General features: G+C 50.8%; 1 protein-coding gene across 2 annotated transcripts in view; it reads left to right on the forward strand.

The window, feature by feature from the left end:
- Positions 1–23,854, forward strand: part of NKD1 (NKD inhibitor of WNT signaling pathway 1) — an 81,005-nt gene that overhangs the window by 42,157 nt on the left and 14,994 nt on the right. The window contains exons 1-2 of one of the 2 annotated variants that reach the window (XM_057492662.1): positions 3,505–3,580; positions 12,053–12,119. Coding sequence is in view for 1 of the 2 variants with exons in the window: in XM_036881005.2 (XP_036736900.2) it covers positions 12,053–12,119 (67 nt within the window). In the remaining variant the exon portion in view is untranslated. Of the gene's footprint in view, positions 1–3,504; positions 3,581–12,052; positions 12,120–23,854 lie in introns of those variants that run through there. The other variant, XM_036881005.2, reaches the window with a different exon arrangement.

Below are 23,854 nucleotides of genomic sequence, written 5' to 3' on the forward strand. Positions count from 1 at the left end.
TCCTGCAACACAGACATTCCCAAGCTCCATGGACCAGAGAACCCTGCTCATGGGGACACTGGCCTGAGGGTGTGGGCTTGCTGACTCCGAGCACTTGCTTCCTGGCTTCTGGGGGAGGTGAGGGGCTCTATCTTTATTTCTGGTCTCTGTGGGGTGGCTCTTTTGCTGCCTGCTTTGGATGTTCTGGTTTCTGCCTGTGGCTCTGTAACCCTAGGCAAGTCCTGTGCCTTTTAAGGCCTTAGTTTCCCCATCTGTACTCTGACGGGTTCCAAACCTAAGTTCTTGAAAAGGCTCAAGGTGCAATTTTATTTGTGTGGCAGTTTTCTGGGGGGACATTCTCAGAGGGGTTTCAGCCTTCCTGCAGGTCTGAACCTCTGAATGAGGGCTCTGGTCTGGCCCTGATGCCTGTTGTCTGAGAGGCTATGTGTGTATATGCTGCAGACCTCTCTTTGACATCCAGGAACATACCAGGTGTCCTATCCCAAGAGTCCTTGCCTTTGTCTGAGGGGACTTTTGTCTCTCCCAGCTGTACTGTGTTCTTTCCTCTCCTTTCAGAGCCTTGGTTTCCTTATCTGTAAAGCGGTGTGATAGCTCCCTGTTGACCTCTTAGGGTTGTTGGATGACTCAGATAACCCGAGGACTGCAGTGGAATAAGGAACATATGTGATGGCTGGTCAATGCTGTGAATGCCTCCTGGCCCCCAGGCCCACCAAGTACGTACTCAGACCTTGGATGCTGGCCACGCGGCATCTCCCAGAACTCCATGGGTGAGCTTCCCAGGAGACACTGTGTAGCAGCAGGGGTCCCTGGCATGGGCCACTGACCTGCAGGAGCAGGTAGCTGCCCTCTAGATCCCCCACAACCTTTTATTTTGAAGATCTTTGCTTGCCTGAGAATGGACATAGTAGAATTTGATGTGCAGGAGTTGCAGTGGGGAAAAGAGAGCTGCCACCACCACAAAGGGTCTTGCCAACCCCCACCTTCTGTGTGGATGTAGCTGGGAGCAATGAGAAGCAGGTGGGTTTTTGGCAGAGGTCTCTTCATGGTCTTTGGGCACAGTGTGGCTGTGGGAGGGGGCAGTGGGGTCTGAGGTGCACAGAAGCTCACTGCCTCCACCTTCCCTCCCAGCTGAAATAAGAAACCCATGCATTTCACTGGCAAGTTGCAAACTTCACTGCCTGTTAGGGCCAAGACCCTTCTGGCAGACTTCTGTGTATGAGTCCTCCTAGAGCCAACTGGGGTGCCCATTTCTGTTTGCTTTAACGTGTTATCTTCAGAATGCTTTGCTGTTATTTCTGCTCACAGAAGTAATCATGCATGTTTGTGGAAAACAATTTGATGACCTTGAATCCAGCGCCCAGGCTCAATCTGTGGGAACATTTTGGTGCCATTTCTCCTGATGGGCCTCTTGGACTACATTGCATGGAAACACATGCAGATAATTTTAGCAGATGCAGTCAGATTCTCTCTATGGCAACTGCTTTTCCATTTCAAGATGTAGGGATTGTTTTTCAGAATTAGTGAATACAGAGCCCTGTTTAGTCATTCAACACACATTCATTGATTGCCTCCTCTGTTAGGCATTGATATATGGGCTATCAGATGGTGGTAAGTGCCTCAGAGAAAACTAAGGCAGAGAAGGAGGGAAGGAGTATGGGGGGAGGGCCTGAGATTTTAGATTGAGGGGTTTGGAAGCCCTTGCCCAGGTGCTGAGGTGGCAGTGAGCCCAAATCTGAAGGAGGGGTGGGAGGAAAGGCTATCTGAAGAAAGAACTTCAGGCAGAGGGAATAGCTTGTGCAAAGGCCCTGAGGTGGGAGCATGCCAAGCCTGTTTGCACCAGGTGGTGAGGGTGGCAGAGTGAGTGAACAGGAGTAGCAGGCTAGGTAAGGGAGGTGAGGGGGCAAACAGATTGGGTGGGGCTTTGTAGGACATCAGTAGGACTTTGGAGGATGGGGTGGGGGGCAATGGCAGAGAATGGAAAATGATCACCATCATCCTGGTGAGAGAGGACGGTCTGTCCGTGGCCTTAAGCATGTGGTAGGTGTGGAGGCGCTGACTTGGTTTCAGGGTGCATTTTGAAGGTACAGCCAACAGGATATACTGTGGATTGAACAGAAGGCTTGAAAGAGAAGCAGCAGGATGACTTGGGGTTGCTGGCCTGGTAACAGGAAGGTGGCAGTGGCCCTGGCTCGATAGGGGGAAGAAATCAGGGAGGACGGGTTTTGGCTGTCAGGGGGCAGGTCGGGCATGCACGGTCTGAGGAGCCTGTTGAGCAGTTTGGTGTATGTGTCTTGTGGACAGTGGAGCTGCATCCTTCTTTTAAATGGAACAGCCTCTTTGAAAAGCTTCATTTCTTTTCGGTATAAAACAATTGCATGTTCTCAGTTAAAAAAGAGAAGTGGAACAACAGCCCAAATCCAAAGAGTCCCAGAAGCTGGGCAGCTGAGGGGGCAGCTCCTTAAGCTCCCACCCCTGCTCCCACTGTTACTGACGTGTAGCGGGTCCTTCCGGAAATGTTCTGGAGAACATGCCCCTTGTGTTTTTGAACACCCTGGGGTCGGCCTCTAGGCCATTCCTCACCAGCTCTTACCTGACAGCACGGCCCAGCCGGGAGCCCTTGTTCCTGAATGGCACTTTACTCTTCTGTTCTTCCACGTTCACTTTCTTATGTGACCCTCAAGGCACTCCTGTATCACAGGCCCATTTTACAGATGTGGACACTGAGACCTACAGGCACAGATCTGGTGATGCATAAGCAGCTAAGATCTCGAATGAACTGAGTCCTCTGGGAGGCCTGAGGTGTGACCCTAAATTCTGCCCAAATTTGACAAGGTGGGGCCATTGGGAGTCAGAGGTCACACTGGTGCAGGGGAGGGACGAGACTTCACCCTGCAGTCAGGGGAGAGGGTCTTGTAGCAGGGGAAAGAGCACAGGCAGGTGTTTGGAGGCCCTGAGGCAGGTGGTGCAGCCTGTGAGAGGTCCTGGAAGTTGAACTGGGGGACAGGGAGAAGGGGATGAGGAAAGAGGAAGGGAGGCCTGGTGTGGCCTGGCAGGAAGATGACTTCTGCAAGAGCTCAAGGGCTAACTGGGATGGAGTGTGTGTGTGTGTGTGTGTGTGTCCATTCTCTTCTGTCATGAAAATAAGGACTCCTTGGATGTATGAAATGAGAGGATATTATTCCATCTGTTTAAGTTCAAATCCCTCCCTCCCAAAGCTGAGAGAAATACCACTCTTTCCTGAGTCCCCAGGCCGCGGGGGTTCCTGACTGGGCCAGCCTCTGCCCCTGGCAGGGCTGCACATCATTTTTCCACAGTGAGGTGGCCTGTGGTCTGTGGAGCACTGTTCTCTGGTCAACAGATGACAGTGCTGGTGTCATAAGCAGCCTGGCTCACAGCCACCCTGCTCGGAAGAGCACACCCTCTGGGCCCTGGCAGCAGACCCAGAGCCTGTCCCAGGGCCAGAAGCTGCTGGCAGAGGCTGCCACAGCTGCTCAATGATCAGAGGCTCACCACAGCTCCTTTGGCCTCTCCTGTTATCAGCACTTGGCTGTGCGGTGTGGCGGGGTCAGCGGTGTGGCAGGTCTGTGGTGTGATGGGGTCAGTGGTGTGGTGGGGTTAGTGGTGTGATGGGGTTGGTGGTGTGGTGGGGTTAGTGGTGTGATGGGGTCGGTGGTGTGGCAGGGTTAGTGGTGTGATGGGATCGGTGGTGTGGTGGGGTCAGCAGTGGGGCTGGCAATCACATAGCTGATGGGTGGCCAGGCAAGAGGGCAGAGATTCTGAGAAGTGCAGAGTGTGGTTGCCTGTGGGAGCTGCTGGTGGGGTGGCTGAGGCACTGCGGGGCCTGGCTTTGATCAGCAGGAAGACGTCCCTGGAGCCAGTGGGGTAGAGGAGAGGATGGGAAGGCAGGGAATGAGTTGGGGGCCCAGAAAGAAGTGATAGCTGTGTGCATGATACGCTGACTGCTTGGTGGTGTTGAGGTCACACAGTATAAAGTGGAGGAACCAGGGCTCAAAATCAGACCCTCGAGTGGGTCATTTAGCTTCTCTAAGCCTCAGTTCCCTTGTGGCTAGAGTGGGGTGACAGTAGCACTGGCTCAAAGGGTTGCTCGGAGTGTTTAGCAATGCACCTAACATGCTGAGCAGAGCATTTGGCACATGGCGGGCACTTAAGAAAGAAATACTGGTTATTATTATCATTGAGTCCTTTATATTTGTGACCTTGGTTACGCCCACGCCCTGACAAGGCCGTCGGATCTTGGTTTCCACTGTAGAAACTCCTTTGAATACTATCTAGTAGGAAAATTCCGGTCACACCAGCAGTGAACTCTTAAAAGCTCCAGGCCCTGCCCAGCCTTGCACAGTCTGCCTTGCCTTGGGTTATTCTCTTCAGAGCTCTGAAATCCCAAAGGTTGGAGATTAGGGCAGATTCTGGGTAATGCCAAACTTTGATGTGTTCTGTTGGCATCAGTCATTTTTCTCCATGACTGGAAATCACCCTCCAAAAACATGAGCCCTAGAGAGGGCCTGTAGTCAGGTGGGAGAAGTGTCAGTTGGGCCAATTTTTCATCAATCCTCACCAGGTGTTCACCTTACCTGCTGTCTTTCCCCCTCACCCCCTGACCCTTTCCACCTGTCAGAACCAACCAGCTTGCTCAGGGTGGGGGCGGGGGCAGAGGACTTCAACTGTGGACTCTTTAGACCTTGTAGTTCCCAAAGCATGATCTATATTCTACCAGGGGGATGGGACTTGAGCTAAGTGGTGAACATCTTGTATTTTAATTGTTCTGTATTTGATATGAATTATATTTTTGAAAACCCTAGCTGTAACTGAAGCATTGAACCCATGATTCCAGTGATCCTATTTGCAAGTCTAGTTTTAAAGAGAGAGAGAGTGCAAAGAGAACACCAATTTAAAGAAAAGTGCCCTGTACTCATGATAGCCCAGGTGGGCCCAGTTTTGGGGGCAGTTGGCATGGCAGTGTGTAGATGCTGGCAGCTTGCTGGTGTGACAGCCCAGGAAGGAGATTTCCTGGCCCTATTGCTGCCTGTGGCTGGCCGTGGCTCCAGGTCCGGGCAAACCCATCTTTGGGGCTTAACTGAACCCTGTAGGGTCTGGTGCTTGGGTTCCAGAGTCGGGCCCCAGGAAGTCTTTCCTGCTAAGCTCTGTATTCCACTCCCTGCCCACCACCCATCTTCCTGGTAAGCAATCCCTCAAATCCAGAAAGCAAGCTCAGGCTGGAGTCCCCGAGACGTTAGGAGCACAGGGATTATCACATCTCAACCAGATAAAAACAGAGAAATCCAGGAATTTTAATTAAAGCCACACATCCTTGGAGGTTTAGCGGCCCGGTCCTCATAGGTCAAACACACAGGCAAGCTCTGCAAACCACAGCCCTTGGAGCCTCTTTCTCCTTCTGCACTCTGCTCACTGGACTCTCAGAGTGGAGCTGGGGTATGGGTCACTTGTGGAGGTGCCACTGCATAGCTGGTGGCAGCAGTTTTCTCCCACTGTTCCAAACTTCGCTGGGAATCTGGCTTGGTTTTAGGAAACTTGGTTTTAGGCTTAGTCCTGGGGCTGTGGGAGTTAAAGCTTCCAGTTCCAAGTATTGGAAGCCCAACCTGAATTGTTGCAAGAAATGCAGGCAATTTAGTGGTTTCTGTAACTGTTCCAGCCCCAGGAAAGCCAGGTAAGGGTGGACCTGGTCCCGAGGTTCATGCAACAGGTGTTTCATGAGTGCCTGCTAAGTATCAGGACTGTGCTAGAGCAAAACAGACCCAGATCCCTGTGCTTGGGGAGCCTATTTCTAGAGGTAACTGGCTGAGACAAGGCTGAGGCTTCGAACAAGCATCCTCTCCCAGATCCTGGCCTCTGTGTCTGAGCCTGTGTGAGCTTTCTCCTGGTATAAGCTGTCTGGCAGCTGGAGGTGAGATCAGATGCCGTGTGGGCACCTGCCAGCTCCTGTGAGAAGGGTCCTGGGGGCAGCTCCAGTTGGCTTAGCTGAGGCTGGGGGCAGGTGCCGGGCAGGCGGAATCTGTAGCCCCCAGTAGGCAGCCTGTGGCCATGGGAGGCTGCAGTGTCCTCGGGGGAGGGGTTAGGGGCTTTGCCCCACATTTCGCTCATCTGAGGAGAAGTGCCCTTTCTCTTTGGAAGCAGCCTCTTGAAGCCTGGGTTCTGCTGTCATTGAGAGAAGTGAGTCTGTTTCCCTCCCCTCCCAGGGAGGAGGGAATCCCCAGGCCCTTCATGGCCTGGTACTGGAGCCAGGGCTCTCAGAAACCCTCCCTGACCACAGTGCCCTCTTTTCTTTCTCCCCCTCCCCCTTGCCAATGATTACCTTGCAGGCCGGCTTGTGTGTGGCGTAGGTTGGGGTGGGGTGGGTAGTTCCCCCCTTGGCCTGCAGTCCTTATGGGTAGAGGATGCTTTGGAGGCCAGGGAAATGTCTTGGGGGCAGCAGTCACAGAGGTCCACATGTCAAGTGCATGCAGGAGATGGGGACAGGGAGGCCCACAAAGTGGATGGCCCCAGTTTTCTCTCCCTTTGGATTCCTGGTTGTAGCCCTACAGAAGGGGCTGGGTAGGGGGCTGGAGCCCCTGAAGGTCTGTTCTCAAGGGGACCATGATCCTCATCCAGGCCCATCACCCCATTCTAGAGACGAGGAGTCCAGGGCCTAGGGGATTTTGACCCAGCTCTGCCACTGTCCTTAAGTGACCTTGGACCAGTCAGTCACTTAATCCCCTGGCTAAGCCTCAGGTCCCTCTTTTGTAAAGTGGGTTATTGTATGGAGTTTTGTTAAATTAGGTTTCAATATCCCAAGTGATACAAGAATTTACTCATCTTAAAAACCAGAACAATTCTGATAAAGTTCAAATTTCTTATCTCCCATTCTTCCTCCATCTCTCTTCTCCTTCCCCTCCCTTGGGATAACTATAGGTATCGTGAACATGTGGGTGATCTCATGGTACCTGTGTGTGTTTGGTCTTTTCCTAGATGTGCAAGTAGCCTCTTACTCTGTGTGTCTCCCATGTGGTGTGGTGCTCTGTGCGTCAGTATTTACAGATCTTCCCGGTTCTTTTGAGTTGCTGCACAGTATTCCACTGTGTAGATCCAGCAGTTTCCTTTGATGAGCATTCAGCAGGCAGTATCCCTGGTGCACATGTGTGAGTGTTGTCCCAGGGTGGACACTGCCACATTAAGGCACTGGGCTTTAGGATAAAATGTGAGAATGTTTTGTATGTGACAGAAGTAGAGTAGACCAGAAGGAGGAGAAAAGTACTGGCACTAGACACCATCCTAGGCATTTTGTCTATGTTTTCTCACTGACTCCTCTTTAACATCTAAACCCCATTTGACAGAAGAGCAAAATGAGGGCCACCGGGGTTGTTAAGTAAGACATCTGTTGTTACTCAGCTGCTGAGGGTGGGTAGGGGTCGCCCTGACTACCAGGGCCAGCCAGGTTCTGGGAATGCAGCATCCTGCCCTGTAAGCCAGCGCCCGCCTGCTTCCCTGATGCAGCTGCTCCCCAGGAACGCCCAGCGGGCTGCATCCGTACAGTGTGCCTCTAAGAGAGACCTTGCCAGGAATTTCCTGGGGCAGTTAGAGGGCGAATTGCTCTACAGGTTACAGGGTGGCTGGTCCTGCTTCCCAGCCTTTACTTCCCCAGGCAGGTCCCATCCCTGTGCTTTCTTAGAATCTGTAAGTTGTGCTGTGTTCTGTGGGCACCAGGAGTTTCCTTTGAAATCCCGTGGCACCAACATCTGTTAGCTCTTAGAGAACAGAAAGATTGACAAAGAACTGCTGGGGCAGGCGGTGGGGGAACGTATTAAGCTCAGGAGTATGAAGTCTCAAAGACAAAGAGGAAAAACCCTAGCCGAACTCTAGCCTGCTCCCCAAGGCCCTGCTTTGATGTGGTTTCCTGTCCCCGGAGGCCTTATAAGGCATTGTGCCTGCAGTTCTGGTCTCTGGGCTGGTGCTGGCTGCACACTCAGCGCCTGGACGAGCTGGCCTCTCCTTCTGGGGCCCAGTTTGGGGCAGAGAAGGGGCAGTGCTGGGACTCAGGAGTAAGGTGGGTCTGGGTCCTGTGGCCTGAGAGGCCACCAAGCCTGGCCACTGGGGAGAGGACAGCTTGGCACCAGGCTGGGTGGGTTAGGAGGTCTGTTGATCCAGGAAGGTCTCTGATCAGAACTAGGAGCAGAGGCTGAGGCTGACTATGCTGCAAGCTAGAGGAGAGGGGCCTAGGACTGGGGCTGAGCAGACAGAGGGAGCAATGAAGGGAAGTCACTGCATACCGGGCCCCACACTTGGCTTCTTACAGGGCAGTGGTGAAGGATGTGGGTTCGGGAGCCAGGTGGCCTGCCTTCAGTCCTGGCTCTGACACTTACTAGCTGTATGACCTCCGGCAAATCACTTAATCTATGTGTGCTTCAGTTTTCTCATCTGTAAATGGGAATAATGATGATACTACCTCAGAGGAGGACTGCCGTGAGGATTAAATGCAGTGTGCCAGCTAGGCTAGGAGCATGTCTCTCAGGGTCTCTGAGGGCATCTTGGGTCTGGTGAGCCTTTCAGTTTCTTCCAGCAATATTCTAGTACCACCAGACAATACAGGAGAAAAAATAATAAACAATAACTACTGATGTATTAAGCCTCAGTCCTGGTATCAGGTAGAATGCTAAGCACTCTACATGCGGTGGCTTACTCAGTTCTCACACCCGCCCTGAGACACCATGAGTGCTGTGTCTGTGTACAAATGGGGATACTGATGCACGTTGGAGCTGAAGTTGGGATTGAACCAAGGTCTGACCTACTCCAGTTCCCTGCCCTCCTTTACCCTCTGCACTACCCAGTGGGGTTTGTGGCTGTCAAGCTCCGAGTGCCTTTCTGCAGGATGGTCCTGTGGGCCTGGCCCCAAACCTGGCATGCAAAGCTCCTGGCCACGGCTTGGCCAAATCCCAAAACTAGTGGGGAAGAACTGTGGGGCCTCTGAGTTCCACATGACAGAGAGGAGTACTTGGCCACTGACTGGAGCTGCTGGCTGAGCTGTTTTCCTTGCACTTCTTCAAGTATGATCTGTGGTCTCTGGCCAGTGATAGGACTCTTGGCCACGTGTGTCCCCATGTCCACTGTACAAGCTCAGGCTGGGCATCCAAAGGAGCAGGCTCAAATGTCGGTTCTGCCGATGACCCGGAGCAGGTCGCCTGGCCTCTTGGGGCCTCCTCCCCATTTAAACACAGGGCCCTTGGGAACCTCATTCCTGGAGGTTCTCGTGAGGATTCCGTTGTTCAGTGCTTCATATACCATGAGCACTTGTAAACATTTATTTTCCTGTCTCATATGTTCCTTGAGGGTTAGGGGCACTTTCTTTGTAGAAAATAATAACAATTATTCCTCTTACTTTATAGTTTGCAAATCATTTTTATGAGCATTTATTCCTTGAGAGATGGGAAGAGCAGGGTTGTTGTGATGATTAAGGGAGAGAATACATATATAAAATGCCTAGCATGGTATGTGGCACATAGGAAATGCAAATGCACAGTAAGTGTCAGCTGTCTTGTCATTGTGGTTGATCACTGTGCCCATCTTATAGAAAAGTAAACTGAGGTTCCAAGAAGACAGTGGCTGCCCCCAAGCCCAAGGGTGAGGGAGGTGATGGAGCCAGGAAGTGATCCTGTATTGCCTTGGCTAGTGATTGTTCTCTACAGGCTCTGGGCTCTGTGGCCCACTAGGTGAAATATTTCTTAGCCATAGCTGAGCATTTGCATTACATAGTATTAGAATTAGCAGACCATGGTGTGGAGGAGTTTTTGAAATGTTAAACAGAGCAGGGTATGGTTTAATGGGAAGAGGCTGACCTCAGCACTTGCCAGAATTCTGCTTTAGTATGCAGAGACATGTCTTTTATACGTCAGGGAGCTTGGTCCTCTCAGTAGGCAGTTCTCAGCACTGAAGCTGCCATCAGAGTGGTGACTGTGGGTGTGTTACACACACCACGAAGCATCATTATAGGAGTTCCAGGCGGCTGCTCCATTGGTGGCAACGTTTGGAGTTTTTAAACTCCAACCAAGTGTGCCAGTAAAAAGATGCCAGTGCTCATAAGTACCCGTCTGGCAGTTCCTGTCAGTTTTGCTGGGGCAGTCAGGGTAGTGGGCTGAGGTCAGCATCAAGCTCCTGCTCTCCAGAAGACCTCAGCATGAAAAGGCTGTTGGTTCTCTTGAAAACAGTCATCTGCCCTGTGAGGAAGTGCTGCCTGCCAGCCTGTTGGGGGAAGAGGCATCTGTCTTCCTCCAGCATGAAAGATGGGCTTTAATTGGCTGCTGGGGCATCCCAGTCATCTAATGATGCCACCTGAGTGCATCCCCTTCCTGTCACCATCTCCCAGCTCCCCTGTCAACTCCAGCTCTGTTAACACAAACAGCCAGTTTACAAGCCCAGGAAATGTTTGGTGATTATAATAATTGGCGGTGGAGGAGAGAGAAGCCGTCATGACTCCAGGAATAGAGTAGTCTGGTTTTGAAGTCAATGGGACACCAGGAGTCTGAATGACCACATTTGAACAACCTTTAAGAAAGAGTGTGTCATGCCCCAGAATGATTTGAAAGAAAAAAGAGAACAGAGAAGACCAGCCCTAATCCATAAAATGTTCACTGTTTATCTTTAAAAACATAACAAAACAAGTTGTGTCCAGTTGATAAGATCAGCTTTACAAAGCATTGTTTTTCTTTTGCTCATCAAGAGGAGCCCTGGTTTTTCTTTTAAGTATCTGAGGTGCAGGATATTTTTTTTTCTTCTAATTTCTCAAGGAGAGGATGCATTTTCTTTTTCTTTTCATTTTTTCCCAAAAAGAGAAGTTGGTGACAGCTGCTGCGTTTGGGCTTTTTTATTGCTTGTCATTTTGTGACTCAAAAAACATCGCTATAGTGTCACTGTAGGCATCAAGAGAGAGAGAAGGCGGTGTAATCTCCCAAGCTCATCTCTCCCCCAAAAGAGAAGTTTTTCCCAAAGTGGGTTCTTTGGAGCACTAATCCCGTGTGACACTTTTGAAAAACAAAACTCCACAGTTGACAGAGATTTGAGAAATGCAGCAAAAGCTGCTATTGGGATAAGTGTCCATTACCATAGTAAGTCCCGTAGTAAGGGATCGCATTTAACTTTGTTTAAAACAATCATTTTTGGTCACAGAACTCTTCTTGGCAGAATACCAACAAATACAGAAGATAGTTTGATAAGAGCTGGTCTAGCCTCTTCCATATCTACAGTCATCATCCTAGGGCGGAGTCAGATAGATGGTACCTGTGTTGACATCCCAAGCATTTCCCAGCCTGTAAACCAACCAAACTCCCCTTGGCAACCAGACGGCACCTGAGTGGCATCCTCGCTAGGCTGGTTGGGAGCAGCTCTGCCATATGGGACAAGCTACTGAACAACTTTAACTCACATGTGGAGACCAGCATGGCATGGGCAAGGATAAGGCTGGTTTCTGGGAGATGTAGGAGGCATGTCTGAAGATCAGTTGGAGCCAGAGCATGCAGGCTTCTGAACGTTGGGCTGAAGAATCTGGGTTTATGTTAAGGGCAGTAGGGACCCCCCGGTATACACCAGGCCCTCTTCATAAACCCACAGAGACAGCCTACCTGTTTTGGAGAAAGGATCCAAATTGGGATCCTTTCCAGGGCCTACAGGGAAGGTTAGTTGGTCCTAAGTCCATGAAGTTGGCTCAAAGGGAGAAATGAGGGATATTTTCTGATCTCGTCTGTCTTTTTCCAGGGTGGATGGTGGAAGTTTTCTGAGGGAGAAGTATAGTCCTGTGTAGTGTTTCATGGTGAGCAATAGCCTAAGAAAAAGTTACTTCCAGAAAAGCACTGAGATAATTCACTTTCCAAGTATGACAAGGTCCATCTCAGTTGAACTGAATTCCCATCAGATGAATCAGAACAGGGATTTTCCCTGCTTCCATGTGACCAGCCAGGTACATGTTCATGATGCCACTTTTACCATCCTGATCCGGGGTTCCTGCCTGTCCCTGGTACTTCCTCAATGTTTTTGCTTTGTCTTCCTCTAGGAGCTCGTGGGTGAAGTCTTCAGAGAGACGCTTAGTGAGGAGGAAGAGGAAGACTTTCGGCTAGAAGGTACTATAATCCATTGCTCTTTCCAGGGGGCAATGAGGTGGGGACGGGGCCATCTGGTCTACCACATGCCCAGTGTACTGTCCAGAAAGTCTGCAGGCCAGGTGGAAGAGAGGACTCTGCCTCTTGGTGGGGTGCTAACCTAACTGGGCAAGTCACCCCGTCACCTTTCTGAGCCTTAGTTTCCACACTTGTAGAATGGTAACGAGGGTGTTCTCACCGCTGGACTCCCTGAGTTAGTGCAAGGAACAGATGTCATCTGCAAGCTAAGTGGGGTAGTGTTTTCATTTTATACTCAGAATTCGAGAAGAAAATTGCTGAACTGGGGGGTGGGGAGGGGTGGGGGTGAGGAGCAGCAGGGAAGTGTAGTGCTTCAGAGGCCCAAGCCCAGAGTGGAGCCTGACCACCTAGGTCCACATCCTGGCCCTGCTCTGTATTTGCTGTGGAACCTTGAGAAGATTGTTTTACCTCAACTTCCCCATTGGGGGGTGATCATAGTAGCCACTCGCAGGCCCCTGAATCTGAGTTAGACATGTAGTAAGCATTACATCAAGTATCTGTTATGGTTCCCACTTCTCCACTCGTATCACTCACCGGCAGCATGAGTGTGCACACACATGCCCCTGCCAGCCCCTCGCCTCTCTCCTCTGCAGCTCTCTCTCTTTCTGCAAGGGGAGGCACTCTGATGGAGAATTAGGACACTTGGGTGGAGGACTGGCTGGCCCCTCATGTGCGAACCTCACTGGGCAAGTCACCCCGTTGCCTTTCTGAGCCTTAGTTTCCACACTTGTAGAATGGGAACGAGGGCGTTCTCACTGCTTGACTCCCTGAGTTGGTACAAGGAGCAGATGTCATCTGAAAGCTAAGTGGGGTAGTGTTTTCATTTAATACTCAGAATTAGAGAAGAAAATCGCTGAACTGGGGCAGCCTGAGGAGAGTAAGGACTTCTCTGCTATGGTGAGGGCAGGCAGCTGGCAGGAGAGCTGGGGGCCATCTCTGGGTGGGGGTGATCTAGGCCTTGAATGTCCTGTAGGGCCTTAAGAGGAGAGCAGCCAGTGCCAAGAAGTTCTTGAGGGGAGCCTGGGCCAGACCTGAGGCCTGTGGCCACATCCACCCTGAGAGCTGTTACAAATGTAGAATCTGGCTCCATCACAGGCTTGCTGAATCCAGTCGGCATTTTAATAGGCTCCGCAGGTGACACATTGCACTTTGAGAAGCACTGTCTTAAGAGATTCACTCAGTTGTGCAGTAGTTGGAGGCAGGCTGGGGACCCAGGTGTTTATCAGACTTTGCTCAAATATGAGCAGGTCTTGAATCAAGGTGGAGTCCCTTGGATAGATGGCTTTGTCTAGGCTGTGGGGTATTTCCCTTGAGTGAGTTTGCCTGAGGACCTGGTGGCTGCACTCAGGGCCCCAGCTCCTAAAAGCCTCAGCTATCACCCTTGGCTCTGTGGAGAGATGCCAGAACCTGGTGCCTATGGAAGATCCAGGGGGTCAGGTAAAGGTCTGCAGAATACAGGTCCTGGGAACTGAGGTGACCAAAGCCATTAATTACATGGGCTTCTATACTCAGTCCATTTATCTATTCATTTGCTCATTCACATGGTAAGTTGTTAGCAAGCTCATTCTCTTGTTCATCCATCCGTCCATCTGTTCCTTCCAATACCCGTTCACTCTGCATCCAACCACCTGCCTGTCCACTCACCTATCCATCCATGCATCTACCCATCACTCATCACCTTCCCATCGCCCACCTACTAATCCATGACCCACCCATTCAGTGCTCATCTGTCCATTGGTTGGTCCACTTCTCACCCATCCATCCTTCCATCCATCGCCCATTCATTCATCTACCTACTCTTCTGTCACTCATCCATCAGCTAGCCACTTATAATCAATCCATCCTCTGCCCATCTATATATTATCTGTCACTCATCCCTGAATCCATTTAACCATCCTCCAACTATCATCCATCTATCTTTCCATCTGCCTTTCTATCTGTCCATCATTTATGAGTCCCAGGTTACTGCCCAAAATGTGACATTTCTCTAGTTCACTGAGGCTCAGTCTTAAATCATGTAATTGATTTCAAATGAGATGACTTTCCCAGTAAACAGACATGAAATGGCCTGCCCATGGAATCCACCTCCCTGTGAAACGGAGGGCCACTTTGTTCAGTGTCTGTATTTGGAGCATGAGCCCTGTTGTAATGTGGTGGAAGGAACATTGGCTGAGGGGCCCATAGACCTGGCTGCTTTTCCAGCTCTGACTGTGACTTGCTGTGGATCTTGACCAGGTCCTTCCCTCTCTGGGCCCCTCACCCATTGTAACAGGATGAGTGGGGACATAGAACTGGACTCGGTGGGTGCCCAGAGGATGTGGACACCTTGTAGGGAGGACGAACTGTATTGGGGGTAGCACTTACCAACACTGGCTGATGGGTGGGGGAGAAATGAGGTGCCTGGGGGTCCCAGCTTCTGTAGAGGAAAGGGTGTGAGGTTGGTGGCATTAATGTGACCCCCTGACCCACTAACTACATATTGGGCTCTGAGGGCAGCCTGGGTGCCCCATCAGTTGCTGATGGTGTCCAGGAACATTGGTGCTACCACTGATGAGGGAGGGGGTTGGGAGCCACTAGCCTCCCTCAGTTTCCCAATTAGAGGTTGGACTAGGTTGTTGGTGGTCAAACTTTTTCAGCCCTTTTTTTCAAACAAAAGCTTACATGGAAGCACAAAATGTGAAACCACGTTACAAAATGATGCAGTAAGTTGTTGACAGAATATTATCTTTGGTGTAAGAAGGGCACCAGACAATACTGTGTATTTCCTCATATATGGGAGTATATATCACAAGTGTATATTATTGTGTAGCTAGAGGCCTAGACAGACAAAAACAGTAACTCCTGGATATGGGAGGAGGAGACTAAACTTAGAAAGAGTGGTCAAAGAAGACTGTAGTAGTAACTGTAATTAATGTTTTAACTTCTACAAGAGGTATATAATATATTCAAAGGCTAACAACAGAATTAAAGAGTGAAAGCAATAAGTAAATACAGCTGCAAGGGGAGCTTCTCTGGTTTGCACCTGGGCCTGCCTGGCTCCAAGACTCCCTGGAGGGATGCTGGGCCCAGTGATGGGCTTGGTTCTCTGGCCACCCTTGGCACCCAGTTTGAGGCTGTCCACCCCAGGATGGGGACATCACTGTGGATGGCATTGCCACTGCACAGCTCAGCCTGGTGAGAGCGGGTGCTGCCGCGTCCTGGCCATGGAGAAGCATCCACCTGGCCTTGAGCTGGGACTGTGGGCATCCCTCTGTGCTACTGGCCAAGGGAGGGCAAGCCGAATCCTGAATCTCTTCTTTGTTTTCCTGTTGGCCAAGTTCATTGCCTCTTGGCGGGCTGGAGGGCTGTTTAAGGGAGAAAAAAGGCCATCTGAGGCATGAAGATAAAAAGAAGTCTTTTAGCCATCCCAGGAGAGGATGGCTTTAGCTCCTGCGTTGTTATGTAAAGCCGGCCCTAATCCAGCATCTTAACTGCCTTAACTGGCCAGCTGGGAGCTGCTGGATGGGAGATTAAGGCTGGGCTTGGTGCAAGGGCTGTGAGCTCCTTTTGAACTGAGGAAAGAACAAAGTAAACATCAAAGATCCCAAGCTCTGAGAGCTGGCTGGGTGTGGCGGGGGCGGGACATGCAGCTTTAGTGGGAGAAAGGGAGAGGGACCCTCCCTCTGCTGACCAGCAGGGGTCTAAGAACATGGGAGGGTTGACCCCACATTTCACTCCAATGCCCACCTGAATTCTCTGCCGCCCCAGTTGGGCAGGGTGACAGGTGGTGGCAGCCTGTGGTATATGGCCTGAGGCAGAAACTGGTGCCAGGCCTGTTTGGCAGACTGACACCCCGAGTGCCCTCCGGGAAGCACTGTGCTTGAGTGTCCTCCCCATGCAGCTCAGGCAGCAGTGTCTGCTCTGTGCCCATCGGAAGGGTAAGACCTACAAGTGGTCACAGGCCTCTTCTCCTCCTGTCCCCTTTTCCTTCCCATCTGGCACTGTCCCCACCCCTGCCCAGCCTCTTGCTCACTGCTGCCTCTTACCCTCTGACCTCTTCCCACTGATCCTTAACGTTGTGTCAATTTCTTGTCTTCTGACCTCTTTGCTTGCGGGTGAAAGTAGGGGGTGCGTGGTCTGCTTGGCATCTTCTATAGAAAGCTGACTCCACAGAACCCAGTCCGACCCACTGGTCCTACTCTCCAAAGCCACTGAAGTCAGGTGGCGCTCCCTCCTGGGGCCCAGGCTCTTCCTCCAGGCTCCCAGGACTGCTGCCTAGCAGGTGTCACTTTGGCCCAGCTTGGGTTTGGTCTGGCAGGGCCTGTGGGGTCTCTGCTTCTCTGAATGTGCCTGGTCTTGCCAGGCAGGGCAGTTGGGCCTGGGAGCTGGGGGTTGAGCAGCCCCACTGTGGTGAGCTCAGGGCCTGTCCGTATCTGCATGGCCCTGAACTTTGTCTCCCCACCTCCGTCAGAGTCCATTAGAGGTGCCCTCCTCCCTTTGTTCTGACTTTGAAAATTTGCAAGTCAGAACCTAGATCCAGCCTGGCTTTACTATAACTCACTGTGTGACCTTGGGTGAGTCGCTGAACTTCTCTGTGCTTTGGTTTCCTCACTGGGGCAGTCATAGCACTTCTTCAGGGCTCCCATGAAGACAGTGAGGTCATGTACGTAAGCCCAGAGAACAGCTCTGTACAGAGTAAATGCCCAATAATGTGAGCTGTTGAGGTTTTTGTTGTTTCATGGGTCCATCTCCCATGAAGAGGGGCCATCCAGTGTTTATAATTATTTACTAGTTCAGATCAAAGGAGGCCTATTTTCAAAGCTGCTTTAATCCTATTAGAGCCTCTAAATGTCTCCTTCTACTCCCAGTGTGTGACGTAGTCTGGCATACTGTAAGCACTCAGTAAGTACTCATTCAAAGAATGAAGTCAACCCTTGAAGTCAGTGAAGTCCGGCAACTCCCTCTGTCCAACTGCTGAAGCAGGTCCTGTGTACCTACCTCAGGGCCCAGGCCAGTCCATCCAGGCTCCCGGTGTGGGATGTCACCCATTCACAGAGCTGAGGAACCCTTGGGAGACCTTTAGTCCCCTTCATTGTATAGTTGGAAAACTGAGGCCCAGAGAGGGTAAGTGACCTATCCAAGGTCGCACAGCAGACTGAGAACAGAACGCAGGCCTCTAACTCTTCCTCTTTCTGCAGGTATTCACTGAGTACCTGCTGCAGGTGTGGGGCCCTGCGGTCAGGGTGTTCACGTGGGGGAGGCAAAGTAGTAAAGAAATAATCCAGAGAGTGAGCATGCAAGCTTCTGACAGTGGTGCCCTGTGAGGAGGTAAAACCCAGGGAAGGGTAGAGTCTGGCAAGGCCTCTCTGAGGAGGTGACATTCCAGCTGAGGTGCTGATGCCAGGAAGCAGCCAGCCATGTTGGACAGGGAGGGAGAGCGGCCAGGAGGAGCGAGCAGATCCCTACGGCTGAAGGAACTTGGGGTTTAGGGAAAACAGAAAGGAGGCTGTGTGGCAGGAGGAGACTCTGGGGATGATGGTGGGCCAGTGCGAGGGTGGGACTACATGCTTGGGTTTTGTGCTGCTTTTGAATAGAAACTGTTAGAAAGTTTTCAGTAGGTGAGTGCCCAATTCTGACGTCCGTTTTCACAAGCTAATTGTGGCTTTTGGGGAGGATGGGTTATGTGGAGGGAGGAAGGAGGCAAGGAAAATGGGAGGTGCTGCCGTTGTGCAGGAGAGGCGATGGTGTGGTCCTCGCCTGGGAGCTGTGGGGCTGCAGAGAAGTGGGAGTGGGAGATGGGAGGTGGGGTGGGGAGGAGATGGAAGGCAGGAGGGGGTCCCGGATTGCCTGAGGCTTCGGCTTAAGGAACTAAGGAAATGGTGGTGTCTCTTCTGAGGTGGAGTTCTGGCAGCTGACAGTCAAGGCTTTTGTGTCTGGACATGTTGGGTTCAAGGTGCCTGTTTGCCATCCAAGTAGAGGTTTACCTGGACAGTTGGACACTGAGCCTGGAGTTTAGGAGCAGTTGGGGTGTGGGGACAGGGGCCTCTCCCAGACGGCTCCCTGTGTCTCCCAGGCAGGCTGGCTCGTGGTCCCCTGGAAGCCTGGGAGGAGGGGGAGCTCGCTGCCGAGCAGCAGGTCCCCTGGATGGAAGGGACAGGCAGGCCACAGCCCGCTGGCTTTTCTCCGTCAGTTCGGAGCCTGTCCTGCAGCAAGTGTCCGTCAGGCTGGCTGCACTCCGCTGCAGTCCCCCGAGGAGCCTGGCTCTCAGCGGGGTCTCAGCGGGGACAGCAGCTTCTCTCAGGTCTGCTCTTCATGAGAGCTCAGCTTGAACGGTGGAAATACTGACTTGGATCAGATACCGAGGAGGCTCCAATAGTTTCAAGTAGCTCGGAGTTAGATTTTAAAAGTTAGATTTCATCATGTTTTAGCGTCGGTGGGGATGTGGGGCAGTGGAAGGGAAATGTTATTTTTAGCCTAAGGAAGGCTTTCCCCCTCTCCTGGCATGGCCCTCTCCATCCCTGAACGTCCTGTTCAAACCTCAAAGCAGAGTGGCCATCAACCTTGTGCCCCCACGAGGAAAAAGGCCAGAATGCTATTTGTTAAGAAGGTTTTTCCCCTTTCCTCTTTCCCCTCAGTCACAACTGGTCCTTAAATAAAATCTACTTACAGTAAAATGCAGCCTAGGGCAGCAGGACTGTGGAGAAAAAGAGCCTGGGTGGCATTTCTGGTCTCTGGAACGGGTAGACCCTGCTGGTGGAAATTGCCGGAAACCACCTTCGTGCTGTGTTGGGTCAACGGCTGTTTTGATGGGGATGGTTGTTTTTCCTGAAAAGCAGGGCTCAACGTGATGGAGAGTGAAGCTAGGATTCTTTCGGTTCTTTGGGTACTCAACCCGAATTTGCTTAAGCTTTGGCTCCTGAAATTGAAAAGTCCTAGGGTAGATTTGGCTAAAGAGGGCTGGCTGCATCCAGGGGCTCAAACCATGTTATCAACACACACGTGCCCTCATGCCCACCCCTCCCCCTCCCCCTGCCCTTCTTTTAGTCCCTCCCGCTAAGGTGGCAAGGGTGACTCCTCAGTGCCAGTGCTCGTATCCTATGAACTCAGCCATCACAGGTGAAAGACCACTCCGAAGTCTCAATATTTCTTGTAAAAGTTTGATTCTCACTTTACTGGCCAGGGTAGGTCTAGGTATTGTGGGACCTGAAGCTTATCCAATTTTGCGGGGAAGTCTTCTTTAAGAAAAGAATGCATGATTCTTTTATAATAGTGATGAGTCACACACATATACATACATACATACATATATATATATATATATATATAAAACTCACTAACCTAAATAAGTATATCCTGACTCAGCTTCCCCTTAGCTTGATTCCAGAAATGCCTGTGTTCACTCCTACATCACATAACACAAGGGAAAGTATGGAAAGTCAGAATGGGAAGAGATAGTGGTCTTAACTGATTGAGGATAAAATATCTAATCTTGAAAATGTCATCAAAACAAACAATCATGTGACCACATTGCTGGGACCCATTCTAGCTTGGAAGGGGCTCGTGCAAGTGAGGGGCCTGGAAGCATAGCTTCAGCAGCCTCGGGATAAACCCTCCCTTGAAGTGACCTAGGGCCAGCCACAGTGGCCACCGTGATGAAATGAGCTGTCCGGCCTCGTACTGGGAACATCCCAGAGGCTGGAGTGGGGTTGGCCCTCCGTGAACCGTGTGGATGGAGGTGGGGGTGGGATGGTCCACCAGAGGAGACCCAGATGCTATTATCAGAAGGAGATTGGCTGCTAGACAGGCAGAAATGGGTGTCAACTGTCACGTATAGAGCAGAAAGACCAATGGCCCTGGAGTCAGGAAACTAGGATTGTAGTTCTTCCATTTCTACATCTTCTGGGTTCAAATCCTGATTCTGTTTCATTTTGATGATGGTGATGATGATGTAGCTGTATATAGTCTGACAGGCACTGTGCTTTGTATTGGGGCTACAGCAGGGGGATTCCATGACCTGATTAATGAGAATAATGGCATGATACAGGCTCACCAAGCAGGGAAACCTAACCTAGTCCCTGGAGGCATGAGGGCATCCCTCTAGAGAGGCTTGAAGTGAAGACCTGAAGAAGGATGAGCAGGAGTTGGAGAGACAGATTGTTCTTGGCGGGGGTAATAGCGTGAGAGCACAGCCAGTTAAGGAAAAGTGGGTCTGTGGAGACAGGCTGAGAGGCAGCATCAGACAGATCAATGTGTGTACCCACTAACTTCTCCAGCATCCCCAGTATAACTCCCTGCTGTGTTCACTGTCATATTTGTGTATCTCAAGGACCCTTATTCCCTAAGGAGAGCCTCATGCAGATAATGCAAGAAACCATTTGGCCTGGAATGCACATATGATATCTTTCTCTTTTTACTGGCAGCAGATTTACCCGCCTAATTATATTTGGCATAGGCTAATATTAAAATTCATCTGCATTCCCTCTAACAGCTGCTGTCCAAGGGTTGGGAAGTCAGGAACATCCTGGCAAACCATCCTGAGACTAAAATATTTGTAGCTGATAATCTGTATGTGGACAATTGAGAAAGGCCTGTAGTATATGTTAGGGCAGGCATCCAAACTCCAGCAAGGAAGCTCTGGCTTGTGTTAAATTTTACATTGCTTCAACGGAGAACTTGCTAGGTAACTGGGCTGAGAGGTGTCCGCCATGCATTTGACTGTTAGTAATTTCTGGTCTTTGGTGGGGCTGATGTAGTCATAACTGTGTTTCAAATTTGTCTCTTTTTCCAAAGTTTAATATCATCCAGGCCTTTCTGGATTGTGTTAAAATGAGATGGCACTTGCTGATATCATCCAGGGTTTGGATTTTCGCCTACATATGGGATTAAGGAATAGGCCTACCCCTTTTCAACTATCCCTTTTCCCATGCCAGTTCCCTATCTCAGTCAAGCCAGAATTTATGGTGTGTTTGTCATGTAGCCTTCCTGATGTCTACCTGTGGGATTTGGTGCAGTTTAGCACAGTCTGATGGGATGTCTGCTCTCTGTGTATGTGGTACATGCTATAGACACCGTGGATAACCCAGGGGGAGTAGCCAGAAGAGCCCCAGCTCTCAAGAAACTTAGTCTGACTGTGAGGATGTGGCGGGCTCTGTGAAGCCATCCAAAGGTCCCAGATAGGACTGTCCAGAATGAAGCACTGGGCTGAATGGGGATAGACAGGACTCGTAGCAACAAATGCATTTGTGCAAATTACAAAAAAGGTCCCCTTCTCAAGACACCTCTCTGCCTCTGTCAGTAAAATGTCATGAGCAATACACAAACCTATGGTGTCCAGCATGTGAATGGTGCCCCCTAGACTTGTACAATTCATAGCCCGCTTCTCAGAGCCAAGCTCTTGGTGACCCCAAATGACTTCATACCCAGAGGGAGAGCCCTGGGGTGCTGGCCCCACCTGAGTGCTCAGAGGGTGGGACTGCAGGAGGGCTGGTCTGTTTTCATTCCTAGCCTCCTCCTCTGCTGTTTGGGTGCTGGGTGCCAGCTGTCAGCAGCTCGGGTTCGATGGGCTGCGCATCCTGCCCCTGGGTTGCTGCTGCTTGCTAGGGGAAGCAGTGACGTGGCCCACAAGAGCCACTGGTATTCCCTCTGGGCCTGTGGGTGGGGGCGGAGGGCTGGGAGTGTAGGCTGTGATCAGTTGCCACCGCTCAGGTATTTCCTACTCTCACCAGTGTTCCTCAGCACTTTCTTCCTTCTCTCTTCCTCCCCGACCCTCCATCCTCCTTGTTTTTTAACTGGGGGAGGGGAGAGGAAAGAGACTGTCTTTGATCTCAGCAGAGGAAAAAAAGTCTGTTCTGTTCAGGCTTTTGGCTAACACAACAAACAGTGTTTAAAATTTAACTTTGCTTAATTAATTAGTAATTCTGTTTAATGCTGTCTGATCTCCCTCCAAAAGGTATTTTGAAGCTTGAGAAGGGAACATCAAAGGGAGCCGGGTGAAGATGGTCAAGTAATGCATTTAATCTGGCAGTTGCTGGGGGTGGAAAGATGCCAGGTTGGGAGCTAATGTGGGAGAGAGCCATCATCTGGTAAACAGCCAGCCGGCCCCTTGCCTGTGGTATGAGGAGGGACCGGCAGCAGCTTCCCAAGAGGAGCTCCATACACTGCTGCCAGACCCATTTAAGCTGAGAATTGGCTTTAAGAAAGTATAACTGACATTTTTTTTTTCTTCCATGGCTACTGTGTATGGCTGGGCAGGTTGTGTATTGCACAAGTTTCCAGTCAAATAGGTGAGCAGCAGGTGAAACCCATCTTGCACCCTGCTTATCAAGGTACCATGTGCATTTACATAAAGCACAATTCACAAACTTTTCTGTGAAGGGCCAGCAAAGTATATATTTTAGGTTTTGTGGGCCACATCATCTCTGTTGCAACTACTCAACTCTGCCATTGCAGAGTGAAGCAGCCATATGCAGTGCATATGAGTGTAATTATGTTCCAATAAAACTTTATTTACACAAACAGGTGGTAGACTGGGGTTGGCTCAGGGGGCAAAGTTTGCCAACTTCTGCTCAAGTCCCACAAAGAGACTTCTTAGGCAAGTGCAAGGTTTTGCTTTCCTCCTCATCTGTCCCTTCCTTTCCCTTTTCACCCACTTTTCCACTACTTTCCTTTCTTCTTTTAAATCAGCAGCATTTCCTATAGTTACTGTGACTTGTAATTTTGAAGAGTGCTCAGAGTTCTCCTGAAATTATGGCCCCCCCAAAAGTCATCTCTGAGGAAAATAATCACTGGGCTAAACAAGAGTAAGAGACAGAGAATGGAGTGAATCTGCTGCCAAAGTCTGTCTCGACAGAAGTATTGTTCTCCTGGCTGGTTGGCCTGCAGCGAGCACCATTCACCCTTCTCTGGCCTGTTCCTGAGCCCGATGGTGGACGGATGGAGGCCGATTTGTTCCGCATGGGGACAAATGGCTGGGGGCAGATGCCAGTTGCAGAGGGCTCCTTTGTGGATGGATATAGAAGCAGGACCTCTGAGTCCCAGGCCCTGCCTCTGGCATCGAATCTGTGAGGCTCTCTGATCAGTTCTCTGACACCACCTCTGGCCACTGGGCAGGAGATAGTGAGAAGGTGAAAGGCCTTCTTTGGTGGGGGCAGTGGGTACTGCTGTCCTCACTGGGGCGCCATGCTGGGAAGGGGGTCATTGGGGGGTGTTTAGGTGATTTTCTGAGCTGGGATGGGATGAGGGACCAGCTGGTGAAGAGAGGACTCTTCAGGCCATGCTGGTCTTTGGAGAAGATACATGAAGAGGGTGAGGGGCCAAGGGGACATTCTGCGCCTCTCTGGGAGAGGAAGGAAGGGAGGCAGGGCAAGACCTGAGGGAGGATGGGCTGTTCGTGTGCAGGAGGAGGGTGCTCTGGAGAAGGGGAGAGCAGAGGCAGAGGTTTCTTTTCTTTGGATTTTATCAAGTGGAACTTGAAAGGCAACATTGAACCTGAAGGTGGTTTTCTGATAACTTCCCTTTGAACTTAAAGTTTGCTTTCGATAAGCCTGGCCGGCTTACATCTCCAGCCAGGACCTCTGTGGAGCAAGGCAGCAGCTTTGAAGATGGAGCTGGCCTTTGTTTTTCTTTCTTCTCTCCTCTCCCCACTCCTCGGGCTGGTGAGGATGTTGCAGGCCATGACAGCACTATGGTTTCTCTGGTGG

The sequence above is a fragment of the Manis pentadactyla genome, chromosome 15, assembly GCF_030020395.1.
Source record: "Manis pentadactyla isolate mManPen7 chromosome 15, mManPen7.hap1, whole genome shotgun sequence".
In the NCBI taxonomy this organism is placed as follows: domain Eukaryota; kingdom Metazoa; phylum Chordata; class Mammalia; order Pholidota; family Manidae; genus Manis; species Manis pentadactyla.